The sequence below is a fragment of the Anastrepha obliqua genome, chromosome 1, assembly GCF_027943255.1.
Source record: "Anastrepha obliqua isolate idAnaObli1 chromosome 1, idAnaObli1_1.0, whole genome shotgun sequence".
In the NCBI taxonomy this organism is placed as follows: domain Eukaryota; kingdom Metazoa; phylum Arthropoda; class Insecta; order Diptera; family Tephritidae; genus Anastrepha; species Anastrepha obliqua.
The window spans coordinates 111,283,229-111,302,054 of NC_072892.1; the positions used below are offsets into that span (position 1 = coordinate 111,283,229).

The window sequence follows — 18,826 nt, forward strand, 5'->3', positions numbered from 1 at the left end:
TATTGCCTTTGCTGAATGTTGGCATGTTTTTCTTGACGCAAAACTAGTTTCAGCTGTTCAATTTGTTCCAAGAAGTTTGCGAAACTTTATAAAATTATTTTCTATCATTTATATTTACTTACCGACACAGCACTCAAACGTGAGGTGACACTTTGGAGATCCGATATTGAGCCCGCGTAGTCACCGCTTTCGCGATCATGAGACCTAGAAAGGAATAAAAAATGTGTGTATAAGTATAAATTAAATTCAAAATTCAAAAGTATATTAGTATTTTCTTAAGAAATTTCCAAAGAGCTATATGATGGATGTTGATTTAGTCTTATTAAATATTTTTTTCAGCACTGCGTTGGATATAAATGCGAGCTTTTTCGGTTTTAAACTTATATTGCATTAAATTGTTTTAAAAATTGCTTATTTGCAGTTCTGAGTACAAAAAGTATATATGTAAGTGTATATACATAAAAAAAATAAATAGTTGGCGCGTACACTTCTGTTAGGTGTTTGGCCGAGCTCCTCCTCCTATTTGTGGTGTGCGTCTTGATGTTGTTCCACAAATGGAGGGACCTACAGTTTCAAGCCGACTCCGAACGGCAGATATTTTTATGAGGAGCTTTTTCATGGCAGAAATACACTCGGAGGTTTGCCATTGCCTGCCGAGGGGCGAGCACTATTAGAAAAAACTTTTTCTTCATTTTTATGTGTCACGGAGATTCGAAGCAACATACTCCGAATTCCGTATGGTAGTCACGCACCAATCCATTTGGCTACGGTGGTCGAAGAGAATAATATAGAATAACTATTATAAATATCCAAAGTAAAAAGTAATATTCGTGTAGCTATTTTAATAAACGAATTACACAAAGTTATAAGTTCTAAGTGACCTCCTTCCATTTCCCAGCAGTCACAACATCTATGTAGGAAAGAAATTCTTTCTAAGATCCATTCATTGGCTCAGATTTGTGGGTATCATTAATTGATTCGTACCTACACCTTTTGAAGGTTACTATAGACAAATTCTTTCAAAGATCCCAACTAAGGAAATCTGGACGGTTAAATTCAAGCGATCTCACCCACCATTTTGTGGCTAAGGAATGGGTAATTTTCCCTCTCTTATTCAGGAAGTAAAGGAAAGACAAAGAAGATAATACCGGGAAAATCTACCGGGTTTATCGGAATATATGATCGGCAGCTTTAACAAAAAAGGTTGAAAGATTGTAAGGAATTAAATAGAATTAATTTTACAGCCGCCGCCGTAGCTGGATGGGTTGGTGCGTGACTACCATTCGGAATTCACAGAGAGAACGTCGGTTCGAATCTCAGTGAAACACCAAAATTAAGAAAAACATTTTTCTAAAGCGGTCGCCCCTCGGCAGGCAATGGCAAACCTCCGAGGGAATTCCTGCCATAGAAAATCTCCTTATAAAAAATATCTCCCGTTCGGAGTCGGCTTGAAACTGTAGGTCCCACCATTTGTGGAACAACATCAAGACACACACCACAAATAAGAAGAGGAGCTCGGCCAAATACCCAAAAAGGGTGTACGCGCCAATTATATATATATGTATATGTATATAATTTTAATTCATCATCGGAATTATAACATGGATTTAATCAGTAACCTACTAACCTGGTAATATACTCGAATAGAATTTGTAGGGTCTGTAGGGAGGAAAATGAAGCCGCCAAACATGTGCTGGTGTCGTGCGCAGCACTGATGCATAAACAGCATAAGCCCCTGGGTAGACATATTTACCAGAGCAGGAAATAAAACTCATAAATACAACAATATATTGAGGAAGTTGGGCTCAGAGGAATTCCCTGAATCCATGAAGGAGGTAAAAGCAGGCCATCATACGACAGCACCTTCATGCTGGAACCATATTTGTGTCTATCCAATTTATCGGATAGCAATAATCTGCAGTCGGATCTTTATGTGTTGGAACAATGGTCCACAAAAAACCATTAAACCAACAGTTTCAACGTCTGAAGTTAATTTACTCTAGTAGGACTTAGCTTGTTCATCTCGGTTCGTCTAGTTTCATGGTTATATTTGGAAATATCTGCGTTGAATTGCCGACAACTTTTAGTCGGCCACTTCAATCCTACATTAAAATGGAATCCAAATTTATGAAAGAATATGAAAAGTGTTTCCAAATTCGTTGTGTATAAGTTGAATTGGCCAGCTTGGTACAAAAGAAAAGCTGGAGTAAATTGCCAGGCCTGCAGTCTTTGTATGACAGGAGAGTCTACTTCTCATGGAGATAGCAAAATCTACAACGTCATTAACGGAAATATCAATTATAATCGGCCAGCTAATCACGTTCCAAATTATATTTCACACCACACTCAAATAAATTGTGCGTTGAACGAACCTCTCATGCGATGTGAGTATCTACTGTAATACTAAGATGATTTTCAGCAAACTAAAATGAATAAATAAATGAAAGGACAGGTTCACCTATTACTTTAATTGGAAACTTGGCATCATCTACTACTCTGTGTGATAAGACCAGACTAGTAATTAGTTAATATACATAAATAAATATAATAAACAAATGTCAAATGCCGAACAGATAAAAACCAAAGCGATAAAAAAATGTTCTGAAAAAAAATTTTTTTTTTATGGAAGAATTTTAATGAGCATGTCTCTGAATAATGAATGCCTGATTTAACTTTTACCAGCTATCAGTCGAGTTAATCTCGCACTCAAAGGGACCAGCAACGCACCCACTCCTTCCGAAAAGGGCTGAGCAACCCAATAAACAAAACTATTCACAACACTTGCCAAAGACTTCAGCGCCTTTGAGTTGAGTACATACAACATATTATCCTGAGATGACAGAAAGTGGCTGTGAGAAATATTGGTGTGTGGTGCTGACTAAGTGCAAGGTGAGGCAGAAAAGGATTGCAGTGGCTGCATAAAACTAGCAAACTCACGAAAGATGATGATTGGTACTGGTAGACGTGGTGAAAAAAAAGAAAAAATTGTGAATGTATGCGTCAATAAGCTTCAATTTCATTTTATCAACTCAAGAGAAGAGACGGAGTAAAACCCGTGTTGTAAAGAATTGCAAAAAAAACCAATATATGCTAGCCGTATCAAATGACTGAGTAGCCAAAGGGAAGAGGATCAAAATAGCAATAATAACCCAAATCAACTGTCGACAAAGCTTTCGAAGTCATCAATTTCATATTGTTACGCACAAATACGCACGCAGACACAACCAGACATACAATTGGTCAGATGAAAACGCACTCGGCCACACAAATGTATTTAGATAAGAGCTTTGTTAGTGAAGCGCAAATGTGTAGATGGATAGAGGAGAAAGGAGCGCATAAGCGCACAAAGCTTACATAGAGTGTGAAACTAATGAGAAATCGAAATCGTATATTGGCACTTTCCGAGAGAACAGCAGAACGGCAGCAGGATAACAACGTGAAAGTTGAAGTGAAAGTCAAACTGATGAACACCCTTTTGCTGCTACTAATAACAACTGCAAAAAAAAAAAAAAAAACAACATGGACGAACGTGAGTGCGGAATGCTGAACGCTTGTGATTTGCGATAGCCAACAGACAATTCGAGACACGCAAACACACACTCAATCAAAGTTATTCGAGTATTTTATAGAATGCTGGCGTGTGTGTGTGACTGTGTGCAAAGACAAACGTGTATGTGCGGTTGCATGTGTTATTAGGCGAGTGTTATCCTTTTTCGTAGTTTTCCACACGTACGCATTCAAATGGACTAGTTGGCAGTTAAGGTGGTAAGCACTGGCAATTGGAAGTAGAATCAAACAAAGCAACGGCCACTGCACAAGTTAGTTACTTATAAATGAAACCATGTAGCATACGTACACACGAGTCAATGGCCGAAATCGAAGTGTGACTGAAATGGCCAAATCCAAGGAGAATATGGTTACGACGCCGAAGTAATCAAAAACTTTGTACGATACTTTTCATGAGATTTTATTCAAACCGACAAAACGAATGGGACTGTGAACTCGATAATTTCAGTTTTATGTGTACTTTTTTTTTATAAATACATACGAGTATGTGGCATTAAGGCGCGTAGTTGTTTAAAAAATGCAACTTCGGTAGAAGCAAAGTCTATAAAGATGTTTGCTTTAACGACAGCAGCGATGCATTTTTCTTTTGATTTATTCCCTTTAATTTTAAATTAAGTTTGAATACATGAAAAAAATAGCCTTACTAAACATTGATAGATTTCAATCGAGGCTCTTTTTCCAAGTCACCAACGTATTCGGAGCTTTTCAATTTATGGTTGAAGCTGCTACTTAACACCTACCTTGAATAGAAACACATTTAGGATTTTTTTTTTAAATAAAGGATCACCTAGACGGTATTCCAAAATAAGACGCGTTAAAATTTAGATTCTTTTAGGTTCCACTATTTTACTCAAAATACAGCTCTTAGTAATGATATGTGAAATATTTGAAAAATTACATCACTAAATGTCCCCCATGAGCGTCTACAGATAAAATCTGCCCAACAGTACGTAGATTCATGAACGCCTAATTGTTGAGAACGTCACGACATCGAAGTTTGTCCAGCACCACTACGAGTGCTACAGTAGCAATATTCTCAGCAGAAAAGAGAAGATAAAGTTCTTCATATGGTCAATGCAAAACAAATGGATGTAACAAAAAAGTTACAAAGAGAGATGAGCGATGTGGATATTCGACAAAGACTGCGACCAAATTATTAGAGAAATTAGTTCTAAAGTACCACGATGGATAGCCGATTCCGTTTTTAAAACCTCCAGTAACATTGCCAGGCCGAAATTATAAAAAGCGCATCGCTATTCTTGGTTTGAAATAAGCAAGCACTACTGAAAATCGAATAAATGCTAACCGATAGGAAAAAAGTAACGATGATATCTCACTCGTGTTATTTAATTCAGTTTTTATATTTATTATAAAAATATTCCATTCACAAGAGAGGCAATTTCATCCTAAGCGAGCTGATAGGTTGACTTCACTTGAACTGCATCCGCCAAAGAAGCAAGCAAGTGGAAGATAAAGTTCAGAGCTGCGAAATAATTAAATAAATTGAAATTTTACAGTTTGATTGTTTGATTCTAAATAAATGTTAGGTCTTCTTTTTAAGCCAATAAATTTATCATTAAGAATTCGAAAATTTTTAGGCCTAAAATTACTACTAAATGGAAGAAAATAATTGAGTTGAAAATGAGTGAAAGCGCTCACTTACATATTTATATCGCTGAGTACTAATACTACCATAAAAAATAAATCAATACAAATTTTTGTTCTCCAAGTAAATTTTTTTAAACATCATGAACATTCAAAATAAATTTGAGAAATAGAAAATCTAAAAAAACAAGAAATCGATTTGTTGAAAATATATCAGTCACAGTTGCTTAAGGTTTCCTTAGTTCAAAGTTTCCTTAGCTAAACTAAGGTTACTAAAAGTTATGCAAGGAGGTTCAAAATTAATCATCCAATTTTATTTTTGCATAGCTTTTTAACTAAATATAAAAATGATTCTTAGTGATTATATTATTTTGACCTTTGCGCACTTCATTGTATGTTTGCTTGTATACCGGAGCTGTCTAGTTCACAAGTCAAATATTAGTTCGGGGAAAGAGAAATCCATTATTTTACCGGTAGATGGCTCTAGTCATCAATATCGATAAAAAAATTTAAAGCTTAAGCTCTTTGTCAATGTAACATTTCACACCAAAAAAATTATTTTGCTTCATTCAGTTGTGAATTACAGGGTGTTAACAATGGAAGTCAAGGAAGAGAAAATTCGTTAAATTTTACAGCTTTTCTTTGATAAAAAAATGCCAGACGAAGGCCAGGCCGCTGAAATTGTGAATGGCGTTTATAGTGCCGATACTGTAACAGATAATTGCGTGCAATTTTGGATTCATCAATTCCGTTCAGGCATTTTTGATGGTAAAGAAAATGTCGATAAAATCACAGAAATAATCGAGGTTGGCCGGCATGTTAATAGTCGTAGTATCGCCAAGGCACTAAGAATCGACTATAATAAAGTTTTAAGCCATTTGGGCGAAATAAAAAATAATAAGAGTGGATTTATTTTTCCCCAAACTAAAATTATTGGCGATAACATTTCCAAAAATTATAAATTTTCCTATAGAGTGATTCCACCTTGCATAATTCCGTAAATAATTCTCAGAGTTTCATTAAATTTTGACCCAATTTACAGGATGTGTTATACTATACTTTACCAGAGGAGGAAATAAAACTCAATAAAATAGGAAAAATACTAAATACTTAACTTCAGAAAGTTGGGCTCAGAGAAATAATCTGAGCTTAAGAAGATCTTTCAGGTCGCAGTACTTTTCATACTAATAATAATACTAATATCAGAGATGCCAATTTCGAGTTTCCAATTTCCCAGAATTTTGGTATTTTGTAAGTCCCGAAATTATTAAGTAACAAGCACGGGATTTCGGTATCTGCAATTTCGTACGAACCATATGAAATAGATTCTGGAAAAGCTGATGTAATAGCAAGAAAGCAACGCTGACTTTAACTTTTTAACAATATGGGCGTATGCTTCAACGTTTTGTTGTTAATATAAAATCGATACTTACATATGCATGCCTCTGTTGTAAAAAGTTAAACAGATTTACTAGATTTTTAATTATTTTAATATAAATAAATATGTATCAAAGTCTACTATTTCCCGCTTATTTCTCTTAAATGTTAGGAATTAAAAAAATATATGAACCTTTTTCAAACACAAAATAAATTTTTAACTTTTTAAATTTCTTCAACCGATCTTTTTCCGACATTCCTTCTGCTTCTTTATCAAATATGTTAGCATGTAAATGCGTATATATTTACCCTTTGCCTTTTGTTTCATTGCTAATGAAATAATATCCACTTTGAATGGAAAGAATTAGAATTATATATTTTAAACAAATTTATTTATTACTTATTACCATATATGCCGGAAGGCTTCTCAAACAAGAGTGAATTTTTTTCAACTTAAGTTATAACAAATTAATGAAAATCTAAATCATATTCCCGGATTAGGCAAACTCGGTATTGTAATCACGACATTCCGGGCAATCCCAGGATTGTAAAAACCGCATAAAAATGTATAGCCCTAGTCTGTACATAGCAAGGATGCTTCGAAGTATTTGAACTGAATGAAGAAATGCTTATTTCAGCATTATTTTTATTCTTATTTGATTGAACAAAAGTATTATTGAATACGGTGAGGTGAGCAGTCATATTTCCTTCAGTGAGCTGAGGAGCCGTAGCTTGCTGTAAAATACAATGGCCTGGTGAAAATTTTTGGAAACTGAGCTGCAAAAAGCGCTGGTATCTCTATGGAACCACTAGAAGTTTAAGATAACGATTACCCTAAATTTCAGTTCATCACTGCACCGGATGAGGGAGCGAAAGGGTTAAATAACGTCCCTGTACTTTTTCTCAGCTTTCTAGTGAAAAGGTCAATAAATATTCGTTCTCGATTATCTTGATCAAACCACCGCAATTGTAATCAAATTGTGGGCGCACTATAAATATGTGTTTATGGGTGTGAAAAACACACAACAATTACAACAAAAATAACAAAAGCTTTAACATTGCGTTCTTTCGTTTGACATTGTTATTTGGCAGGTCTCAATGATTTTCGGGCAATATTTGAAATTGTATAGTAAATACTATATTATATGTGTGTATGTATATGTAGGCAGGATATGTGTTGTAGGCAGGCTACATATGTATCAGCCAATTTCGATAAGTAATTTCCGAATTCTATTTTCTGGTGCACAAGCGCAAAATGGCATGGAAAATTACACAAAGTGTGGTGCTATAAAAAAGAGAAAACAAATACAAATACGAAAATGAAAATGATAAAAAAGAAAACTGCTAAAATTTTGTGTAAATAGAAATTTGCACAGTAACGTGCTCTTATTTTGGTTTTATCCAAAATTCCTGAATAACACACCGCAATAAACGCAAAATTGACTATTGAAACGTAACAATAAAAATGGAATAGGGCTAAGCAATTGGCGACGAAACCCTTTTTGACACTGTAGCTGTGCTAAATTTTCAACTAAATAATACATCTGCTTGTACATTTATGTATGTATTTATGTACGTAAGTATGCATGTATAGGCAAGTAGTATAAACAATTGTTTGTAAGAATGTAGTTATTTACATACACATATACAATATTAAGTTTTACTTATTTTCATTTACTTATGCACAGACACGTGCCTTGGGAATCATTCGGGAAGTTGACAAATACATACTTATGCTATATATACATATATACACTAGGGCGGGTCGATTTAAAAATCGCTCATTGCTCTGTGAAAATCGTATTCTAGGGATCAAAATAAGAAACTTTGCCGAAGGAACCATACCTCTAAAACGAATTCTGATGTCCCCCAATTTGGGTCGAACTTTTTAGTTTCTTTTCTCATGTGTATGGGGAACCCCCCAGGGGAGTTCCAGGGGGTGTGCCACTGACATGGGTGGATCGGCTGTTCAAAGTTAGTGGGGGTCGGTCATACATTTGGACTCGATTGGAGCACTCTAAATGAGTCAAAGTGGGATTTTTCGTTCGACCCAAATTGGGGGACATCAGAATTCGTTTTAGAGGTATGGTTCCTTTGGCAAAGTTTCTTATTTTGATCCCTGGAATATGATTTTCACAGAGCAATATGCGATTTTTTTGCCTCACCACAAATCGACCCGGCCTAATATACACATATACATATACATGCATACATACGTACATTTATTTCCATTATTACAAATTATTTCTAGTAAATTGAATGGCTTTGAAAGGTAGTGCGACAAGTTGTTCTTCATTCTTGATAGTAAAACAAATACGAAATTGGATGTGAAAAGGCCTCCGTTAATAAAAATGCTCTAATTTAAAAAATCTTACGTATTACTTTTTGAAATGTTATTTATTCGCAATGACAAAACAATGGTAACTCAACATTTTGCCCAGTTTTATTTACAGAAAATTACTTTGTACATACAAAGTGCATGTCGGCATATACGCACAGATATAAAAGTTAAAAAACAAAACTCAACGGTATTTTTCAACAACCGCAAACTTGCATTTTAAATTTTAATAAACCAAAATTTTGTCTTTAGATATTCTAATTATACAGTTTGGCTTTGAATTCATATGGTTTTAAATATTGTAGTTCAATAATGACAAAATCAATTTTAAAAAAGATCTCATTTTATTATAAAAAAATTATGAACATTCAAACCAAAAACAAAAAAAAAAGAAATTGGTCAAGACGTTAAGGTGCTATTTTTCTCGCAGGCTGTTTTACATCTTTATATAATATCTTCCTATCGGAAGATTTACATTATTTGCAACTTTTTGCAGTGTTCATCAGTCATATTTGCCACTTGTGAACTAAACAGCTGCAGTATAAAAGCAAACAAACAATGGAGCGCGTAAGGGTCAACATACAGATTTCCATCACTCAAAATCGTTTTTTTATTTACCAAAAAAGTTATTCAAAGATAAAATTGTATGATTAATTTTCCGCCACCTTACAGTAGAAAAATGTATGCCCATTTGCACCTTTCGCGTCTATGCAATCCTATAGAGTTCATCTTATTGCGATGCGTGGCGTGCTGTTTGAAACATTTTTAATGTACTCGTATACCCCCCGACGTAGCCGCTTAGCTGCCATCTTTGAAAGCACAGCAGAACAAACTACAATAGTTAATACGATGATAAGCGGTGCTAGAAGAAAAGATTTTCAGTACCAATTATAATTGCGGAATGGGCACGCAACCTCCTTGCTGTAGTTTGAGGGTCCATATAAAAACTCTACTGCAATACGACTCTGCAATAAACTCTGCTTACTTTTTCACTTTTTGGCGTTGAACAACAAACACGATGAAAGTTGCAGAATAAAATCTAGAACAACGTCACTAGAACAAAATGTAGCGATCTTAAAGGGCTCACAAACTAAACAAATGCCCACCCTATTGCAATAATGGGCAAAGACTTAAATTATAAAAAAAAAAATAAAAATATTTTCCATTTTAAACATAAAACCTCTATTTATCGAGCTACTTTATTTATTCTATTTGACAAAGTGGCGTAACATTTCAGCAACGAAGCGATTCCATGTGAAGTAATCTAAGTATTTTGGGCTTAGTCTAAACATTCGTATATTTGCAGGCTTGAGTATAACAAGAAGTAAATTGAAAAAAAAATATAATTTTGAAATTTATTCAGTGCAGAAAATTATTGTTTAGATATGTTTGAAGTGCAGTATCTTCGGGTATTTTAAACATTTTAACAAAAAAATCGTTTTATGTTTTAGTACGAAATATGTGCACTTAATTTTTTTTATTATTTTTCAGAAAAAATAATACATATTTTTATATTTTTATTAAACACTAAAAAAAATTCTTTGAGAAACTAATATTTTGTTTTTGAAAATAAAGAGTTCTTTTCTCTCGTTTTGAGTATGAAATATGTGTACTATTTTTATTTAACATTTTTGTAATAAAAACTCATTTGAGAAAATAATATTATATTTATTTGAAAAAGTAATATTTAGTTGAGAAAATAATGATTTTTTTTTTCTTGAAAATATGTGGAAAACAAATTTTTTTGAGAAAAAATCACTTCATGTTTTAGTATGAAATAAGTATACTTAAAAATGTGTCTATTAAAGATTTTTCAAAAAAAAAGTTTCTTGAGAAACTAATAAATTTTTACTTTTACATTTTTAGAAAAAGGAAATTCTTTTCTCTTTCTTTGAGTATTAAATATTTATATTTTCTTTGAGAAACGAATTTTTTGTTTGAAAATTTTTGTAAATTTAAAAAAAAAAAAAAAAACTTATATTAAAAATTTTATTATTTTCTCAAACAAATATCGATTTTTAGTTTTTAATAAAAAAATTTTTTTTAATTATAGCTAAATTCGTATTCAATGTCTGCAAGGTAAATAGTGGGATTCCCATAACTTATTGAGTTTTATTATATGTAATATATTGAAACGAATCAGTGCAAAAACACCCAATAAGAATAGAAAAATTTTCTAAAATATAACTATTTTTATTTTTGTGCTGATGTTGACATTTATTTTATATTCGTATTACAAATTCATAGTGCATATATCTCATAAACAAATATGTTTATAAATATACATATATGTATGCATGTACGTATATAAAGGGTGATTTTTTAAGAGCTATAGGAAAAATTTTTGAAAAAAGCACACGTAAAATTCAGAAAAATGCTTTTGTTGTCTTCCAATGCGTTAATTGAAGCAGGCTTGTCTGAATAGACATGAGCTTTAACATAGCCCCACAAAAAATAATCTAAAGGCGTTATATCGCACGATCGGGGTGGCCAATTGACAGGTCCCGAAAGGGAAATAAAATGTTCACCGAACTCGCCTCTCAACAAGTCATTGTTACGCGTGCTGTGTGGCATGTGGCATGTGGCACATGTCATGCAAGTCAAGCTCTTGCATTTTGGGCAAAAAGGAGTTGGATATCATTTCACGGTAGCGCTCACCATTCACAGTTACGTTACGATTCGCAGCATCTTTGAAGAAGTACGACGGTCCAATGATACCTCTAGCCCATAAACCGCACCAAACTGTGACCTATTCTGGATACATTGGTAGCTCTTGCAATTCTTCTGGCTGATCTTCAGTCCAAAATCAACAATTCTGCTTATTTACGTACCCATTGATCCAAAAATGAGCTTCGTCGCTAAACACAATTTTTCGACTTTAAACTTTCTTAACAGAACACGCATTTTTATAATAAAATTCAATGATTTGCAAGCATTGTTCGTTTGTAATACGATTCATGGTTAAATTATAGACCAAACTGATGATGTTAGACAATGAACCAAAATACGAAACGTGCGTCAGCTGTTTAAACCAACTCCTTAAAAAGATAATAGCTAAAAAATCACCCGTTATATCGCTCCCTGCCACGCAGTGAAAACTGGAATTGCCTAATGAAAAACAAAGTCTAGTTCAAAGAAGCGTGATTTTGCCAATTGTAAGCCACTTCGCTATTCACCAGAGAACCTCACAAATATCTGGAAGAACTGCACGACAGGACCGTTCTTCTGTTAAAACTTGTGAACGATATTCTTCACAGTGAAAATCAGTCGATTCCTATTTGAAAAACAATTTTGTTTTGTATCTTATTAAGTAGGCTACAACTAGCGGTCCTAGTTGTCATCTGATGTATTTAATAGTCGTACCGAATTATTGAAAAAAAATGTATTTCATTGCCTTCATGGAAAAGATAATAAGCGCGAGCTAGTCATGGTTCTAAATTCACCACATCGATACCAAATTCTGAATTTATTTCTCCGGCTATTATTGTATCCATTGCCTCTAAGACTAGCTATACTTAGCTGCATTTGCTACTTAAATTTTTCCAAATATTTATGTATTTGTGGGCAATAAATTTTTTATATTCTCTTCCTTTACTTTACCAACATTTCACGACGCTTTATTGGCTTTATTGGCTTTATTGTAATTTGCGTTTATTGTATTATCCTCCAAAAAGTGTGATCGAGGGGCACAAAGCAATATTTGTAGGTGTTTTATCCCAAAGCTTTTGAATATTTTTCTCAATTTAAACCTTTTTACTTCGCTAGTGCCTCTGTTGATGGCGTACATGGATGGTTGAGTGTGTGTGCGTGTGACTGTGTGATTATGTGTAAGAATGTGTTGATTTGGTTGAATATTCAACATTCATGTGTACATATGTATGCTCGCTTTCCTATCGCAGCCATATTTATTATTAATGCGTTGACTAAAGCAGTTGAAACTGTTTCAACAGCAGCTACGGCAATAATAAGAAAACCTGCAAAAAGGACATGCAAAACCAGCAACACGGAAAGACCCTTTCAAAAGTTTCACAGTATTTGTATTTTTTGCTTTTAGTTTAGCATTTAAACGCTGGGTTAGAAGAATGGGCTCCGTTGTACAGTTATCTTTATAGCAACTATGTATGTATACAAGTGTGTTTGTATGTGTAGATATATTTATGTTAAGTTCATAAGTTGGTATGCGTACAAACTCACCTGGCATGCGTCAACGGTATTATTGTCGGTGGATTTGGCGGCTGCTGTGGCACGATAAGCCCACGCCTAGGCGGTCCTCGTTGTGGCAGTGAAATATCTCCGGCGGATCTTAATGAAATTACTCCAACACTCTCACGATTCGAGGTGAAACGAACACGACCACCCTGTGGATTAGAAATAACAAAAATAAAGCAAATTATATTACATACAAATATTCTGTGTATTCGTAAAGAAAGATGCAAAGGAGGCAGCGGTTAGTGCTCGTAAAAACAGCTGTGGTCTGTTGGGAAAAAGTTCAGAGTTATGAAAAATTAACGGAGTTTATAAAAGTTTACAAAAAACGCGTTGCATCTAAGCAATTCATGTACATCGTATTTAAAATATGTACGACATCCAGTTGTGTAGCAATGTACCGGGGTTTTCAATAGGGGCATGCGATTTATTTTAATAAAATTTAGTAAATAATATTTAAATAAAAATCAGATTAATTGAGATAGCAGACTGAAATTTATTTGAGTTGTAGTACATCTGTCACTTGTCGCTGATTTGACCACCGCAGTGCTCGATTCTTGGGGGCAAGTTTCCTCTACTTTTCCACACATATTGGCCGAAACGTTAACATTTTATAGTCGATATTTTTCCTGAGCTTCCCTAATGAAGTTTCGTTACTTTTAATTATCGAAAGTCATGAATTCTTCAGTTAATTTGATGTTCACCTACAATTGTATGTCGCTTCCGAATAGCAGATAGTTTTTTATGTAGAGAGTTTTCATGGCAGAAACACACTCGGTTTTTTGGTCATTACTTGCCGCTATTAGCAAAATTATTGGTGATTCGTGCCCGAGATTTAGATGCCTCGTATATATTATATTTTAGCAGCTGGCAGAGTTAAAAGTAACATCCGACTTTCAAAGTATTCAGTAGGGTTTGTCATTTATTATTAATCGCTTCACGTTTGCCAAAAGAGCCAAAATTATAAAATGATATTAAACACTATTGGCTCAGTTGTAAAAACTCAGATTTGGATTGTCTTCTCGGGTGAAGCTCATTTTTGTCACATCGGCTAGGTCAACAAACAAAATTGCCATTATTGGAGCAAGCGCAATCCACAGGTGTACGACCAATCATTAATGCATCCACAAGCGTATTAACTGAACTTTAGAAATGAGTAACGAGACACAGTTACTGTTAATGGCCCTTGGCATAGAACAATTTTGGACCAGAGGTCTGTCTGAGCTGCTGTTTCAACAAGATCAACAAGATCATTTACTTGCTATACAAATTATGCAATTCTCAAAATTTTCAAGCAGAAGTTTTGGGTCTGAGCCATATCACGGTGAGCATTCAATAATTGACCGTTGCGATTATGCGACTATTTTCTTACTGAATTAATTTGATATCTCCCAAGTCGGTAGTTTTATTTAAATTTAGTTTCCAGGTTTAAAAAAATACTTTTAAAACGTCTACAGCCAATCATTGAAAATAAGCATCTGATTCCCATTCACTAATTTGATTTCGAAAAACATCCCTCAACGCTAGATGAAATACGTGTAATCATAGCAAGCGCTATGGAAAAGAAAAAGTGTATTCAGTCTTTCTCTTAATGTATCGCATGCTTTCGACAAAGTATGATACGAAACTGGCTCCTGCAAAAGCTCAAGTCCAAGCTGCCAAAACAATGCTGCGAGCTGCTCTCGTCATATCTTAATGATGGATACTTTTGCGCAAAATACGAAAATACATATTCGCCTTTAAAAAATATAAACGTAGGCATTCCAAAGTGAAGCACTTTAGGCCTCTGCTACTTCTCCTGCATATCCATGACCTACCAGCGGCAAATCAATAAGTCAATGCATCATTTGTGGATGACACTGCCATACTTACAGTCGATGATGCTATCGAAAACGCTACGAATAAACTAAACGAAGCTGTTAAAAAAAGCAGATCCACATTTAGTTTTTTTCTTAAAAAACGCTAATTAACTACAAGCCAATCTTCATCGATGCGTCCATAATTTCATACTTCAATGAGACCAAATATGTGGGCATAACACTGAATGTAAAATTGCGCTGGAAAGCTCAAGTAAAGAAAAAACGAGAGCAACTTGACTTGAAATTAGGTGCAAATGAAAAACTGCCTGCAAGAAGCAGACAAAAAACTATTGCTATTGAAATACGGAAACGTAAATGGAGATGGATTGGGCACACCATTCGCTAACCAGCTAACAAAATAAGCAGAACGGCGTTAGACTGAAACCCTCAAGTACATCGCCGCAGAGGACGTCTTAAAAGATCTTGGCGACGTAGCCGTTTTAATGAGTTTTTAGGACTCGGCGAAAACCTAACGTGGTCCCAGATCAAAGCAAAAGCGAATAATCGACAACAATGGTAGACTTTAGCTTCGAAAATATGCGCCTCTAATCGGCACGACAACAGCAAATAATAATAATAATATCACATCAAGCTTATCAATCCGCAACAAATTACTTATTTATAAAGCGGTTTGAACTTATGGTATACAATTCTGGCATCCGCTAGCTAAAAGTACATCACCTTGTTTTGTTTGTAAATCAACTATGAGCGAAGTAACAAAGCAATTTGCCATAACTCACAAGCAGCGACTCAAAAGCATATCAACGATGCAGCATCCAGCTTACATCGGTTGAATACTTCTTGAAGACGTTTAAAACGCACCACAGTAGCATACCTTATGGAGAGCGAGTAGCTATATGTTATAAAATGCTTCTTGAAATTGTACACCGCTTCCAAAAAGAAGAATCGTTAATACAGAAAAAAATGTATTTTTCTGGCGTTCTTATCTGAAATATACTCTTATAAAATGATTAAATCTGCCTTTGTACCTAAATACTAAATGTGTACATCATTCTTGAAGAACCCTTTACTACGCAAGAAAAGCTTTCTTCTGTTTAATGAAATTTGAGTTGTTATTGTTAGCTTCAAATAAAGCTATTTTTGTGCTGAGACCAAATTTCTCTGGAGAATTGTATGTACTTTGTGTACAGTGAGGTATTCTTTTGCACACATTTTTATAAATAAATAAAAGGAATTGGCTGGATATTTCGTTTTATAAAATTGAAAATTTTTTTTTTTGGCGAATCATATTAAATTGTCATCAAGTCATTGACTTAGAAAAGACCAAAGAGTCTTTAAATTTTTTCGAGACTGATGTATAGAATAATATCCAAGTGAAGTACATAATTAAATTTTAGTTTCGAGATGGATTTTTTAAAACAGCTTTTCTAAACTAAAGACAAACAAGCGGAAGGTGTAGATTACGGAAGTAAATTGTTAAGAATTTCTAGGGAGGCTTCTGAAGATTATAAGTCCAATAAGCAACAATAAAGCCAGGGCTTCAAAGACAACATAACTCAGGCTGTCGCGCAAATTACATGGTTATATCTAGTAGAATTTTGGAAACTAAACTACTCGGCATCGTGCCACCATGCGAGGTCGCGCCTTACATTTCAACGATCTCATATTTCGTGCGTCATGACAAAAACAAAAGAAACAAAAAATAAAAAAATCAGAATTAGGTTAACATCTCTCGCACAGGCCACCTTCATTGGAAAATCCTCCACGCTTCCTATTAACAAAGATCAAGTAAGATACTTTTTTTTTAACAATTTTCCTACAGCTTCCCTTTTATATGATAATTTCATTATGCAACTAAAAAGTTGTCCATTTGCGGCCACAAAATTATTCCACTCAATACAAAAGCAGTAGTTACATATTTGCCATTTGTCAGAGTACTTATGTATGTATGTATGTACATATTCCTAATAAATTTATAACAATTTGCCTTAACGACAAATGTTCAGATATTTTCGTTTTTTTTTACTCTTTTTTGCATTCAATTCAAATGGATTCTGGATTCAATGAAAAATTTATTTACCCCAACAAAGAGACCAGCAAATATTTGTCGCAGTTTTTTTTGCGCTTTTGTTTCCTCGCTCTTACCCCTCGCGCGTATGTATTATAAATTCTCTGGGCAACTAACAAAATTTGACATCAAAGTAAACTGAATCGAAATTGAAGGATTTGATGCGGAGTCAAAAACCACTTGCGAAAAGCCACAAAGCTCATAAATCAAACAAAAAAAAAACAGTTTGGCGTTTAATCTGGCACCAATAGCAACAACAACTAAGTCAAATGCAGTGGCCTCAAGGAACCGTCAAGCGCGGTTTCCGATTACACCGCAGGCCCGGGCGCCGTTACCAAAAAGCAAAAACAGCATAAGCAACTAAAAATATAGAGAAATTCCAAAACGCGGCAAGGAATCGAAGCTGTCTACTTATTGAGATTATGGAAATCGGATGCTGTAGAGAACAGCATCTTCGTCATCGGCAAATACCTAAACTCTGTAATTTTGGTGGGTGGCATCCGTATTCAGTGTGCAGTTTCTCAAGAATTATGCATTTTTGTGATGTCAATAAACAAAGTGAATTTCAATAAAAATAAGCAAAAAAAGAAAGCAAACGAATAAAGTGAAAACAGTAAATTGAAAAAAGGAAAAATAAAACGTTAAGGGAGTGAAGCAGACGGCTAAGAAAACTTATACGTGCACTACCGAACCCAAAATCAAAGCGAAGAAAATATATTCAGCGTGTAATTTAATAAAGCGATTGCAAATAAAATTGAAGAAAAGTGCGCTGCAGCCAAGGCAGAGACACACGCAGACAGACAAAAAATAGAAAAAGAATAATAAAATGGAGAAAAAAATGGGAAGTGGGGAAAATGGAAAATACAAATAATGATTGCTAACTGCAAAAAGGCAAATTTTTTGTAAAGAATACGCCAGAGCGAAATCAGCAATGAAGCGTAGCATGGCACAGCTTCAATGAACTTGAACTAAAACCGCACGCAAGGGCGCGCCCGACTCGGGTTGGTAGTTTTGCAAACAGTGAGTTGTGGGGTGAAGAAGTGTAGTATTTCCGCATTGCTGGTTAGGGATGAGAAATCTAATGTAAAATTGTTGCTGGGCTGTTAGGGTTACCTATCGTATTAACTTTTTGGGGTTTTTGAGTTAATGAGGTATCACTTAATAAATTTCGTTTTATGAGTATTTAAAAATAATTTGAAACAACATTTTTTAGAAAGAATTAATTCAAATACAATGTAAAATTATTTCAAAAGGTGAAGGTGAAGTCGAGAAATAAGCTAAAAACGAAAATATTATTTGCTCAGTAGAGGAATCGACCAAGATAACGTTTGGTATTTGAACTGTATATTTTTTTCTTTAACAATTAAAATACATGTCAGAAATTTAATTTATTGTTATGCAAGTACGCAAGGTTACCGGGAAATTCGTCGCAGATACCTCATAGAAATAGGTATATGTGCAAAGTTTTTTATACCGATATCTTTCTTGATAGTGACGGTACATTTTTGTTTGGTATGCCAAAGTCTGTATTTGCAATCACGTGCAAAATTCTTCTTTAGTCATTATTCTTAGTACCGTTCTTATAAATTTGTGTTGTGAGATTTGGTTTTCATATGAAACTAGCGGACCCTCACCCGCTTCGCTGGGTGAAAGAAAAATATAAATGAAAAGTGTTCTTTGTTTTTTTCTTGTTTCATCATTTAATTCATGCTCGGCCATAATTTTGTCACTTATACGTTTTGGCCTATATCTCGAGACCCTAGTCACGGAACGGTATGAAAAATACTCTATACTATAGCAATCATCAACAGCTCCCATTTGCTACCCATATTGTACAAACACATC

General features: G+C 34.4%; 1 protein-coding gene across 1 annotated transcript in view; it reads right to left on the bottom strand.

Annotated features, from left to right (window-relative positions):
• The window catches only part of LOC129235621 (uncharacterized), an 81,711-nt gene that overhangs the window by 16,757 nt on the left and 46,128 nt on the right, over positions 1-18,826 (bottom strand). Inside the window, exons 9-10 of the mRNA XM_054869551.1 lie at positions 13,082-13,245; positions 123-204 (exon numbers count right to left, since the gene is read on the bottom strand). Coding sequence (XP_054725526.1) covers positions 123-204; positions 13,082-13,245 — 246 coding nt within the window. The remainder of the gene's footprint in view (positions 1-122; positions 205-13,081; positions 13,246-18,826) is intronic.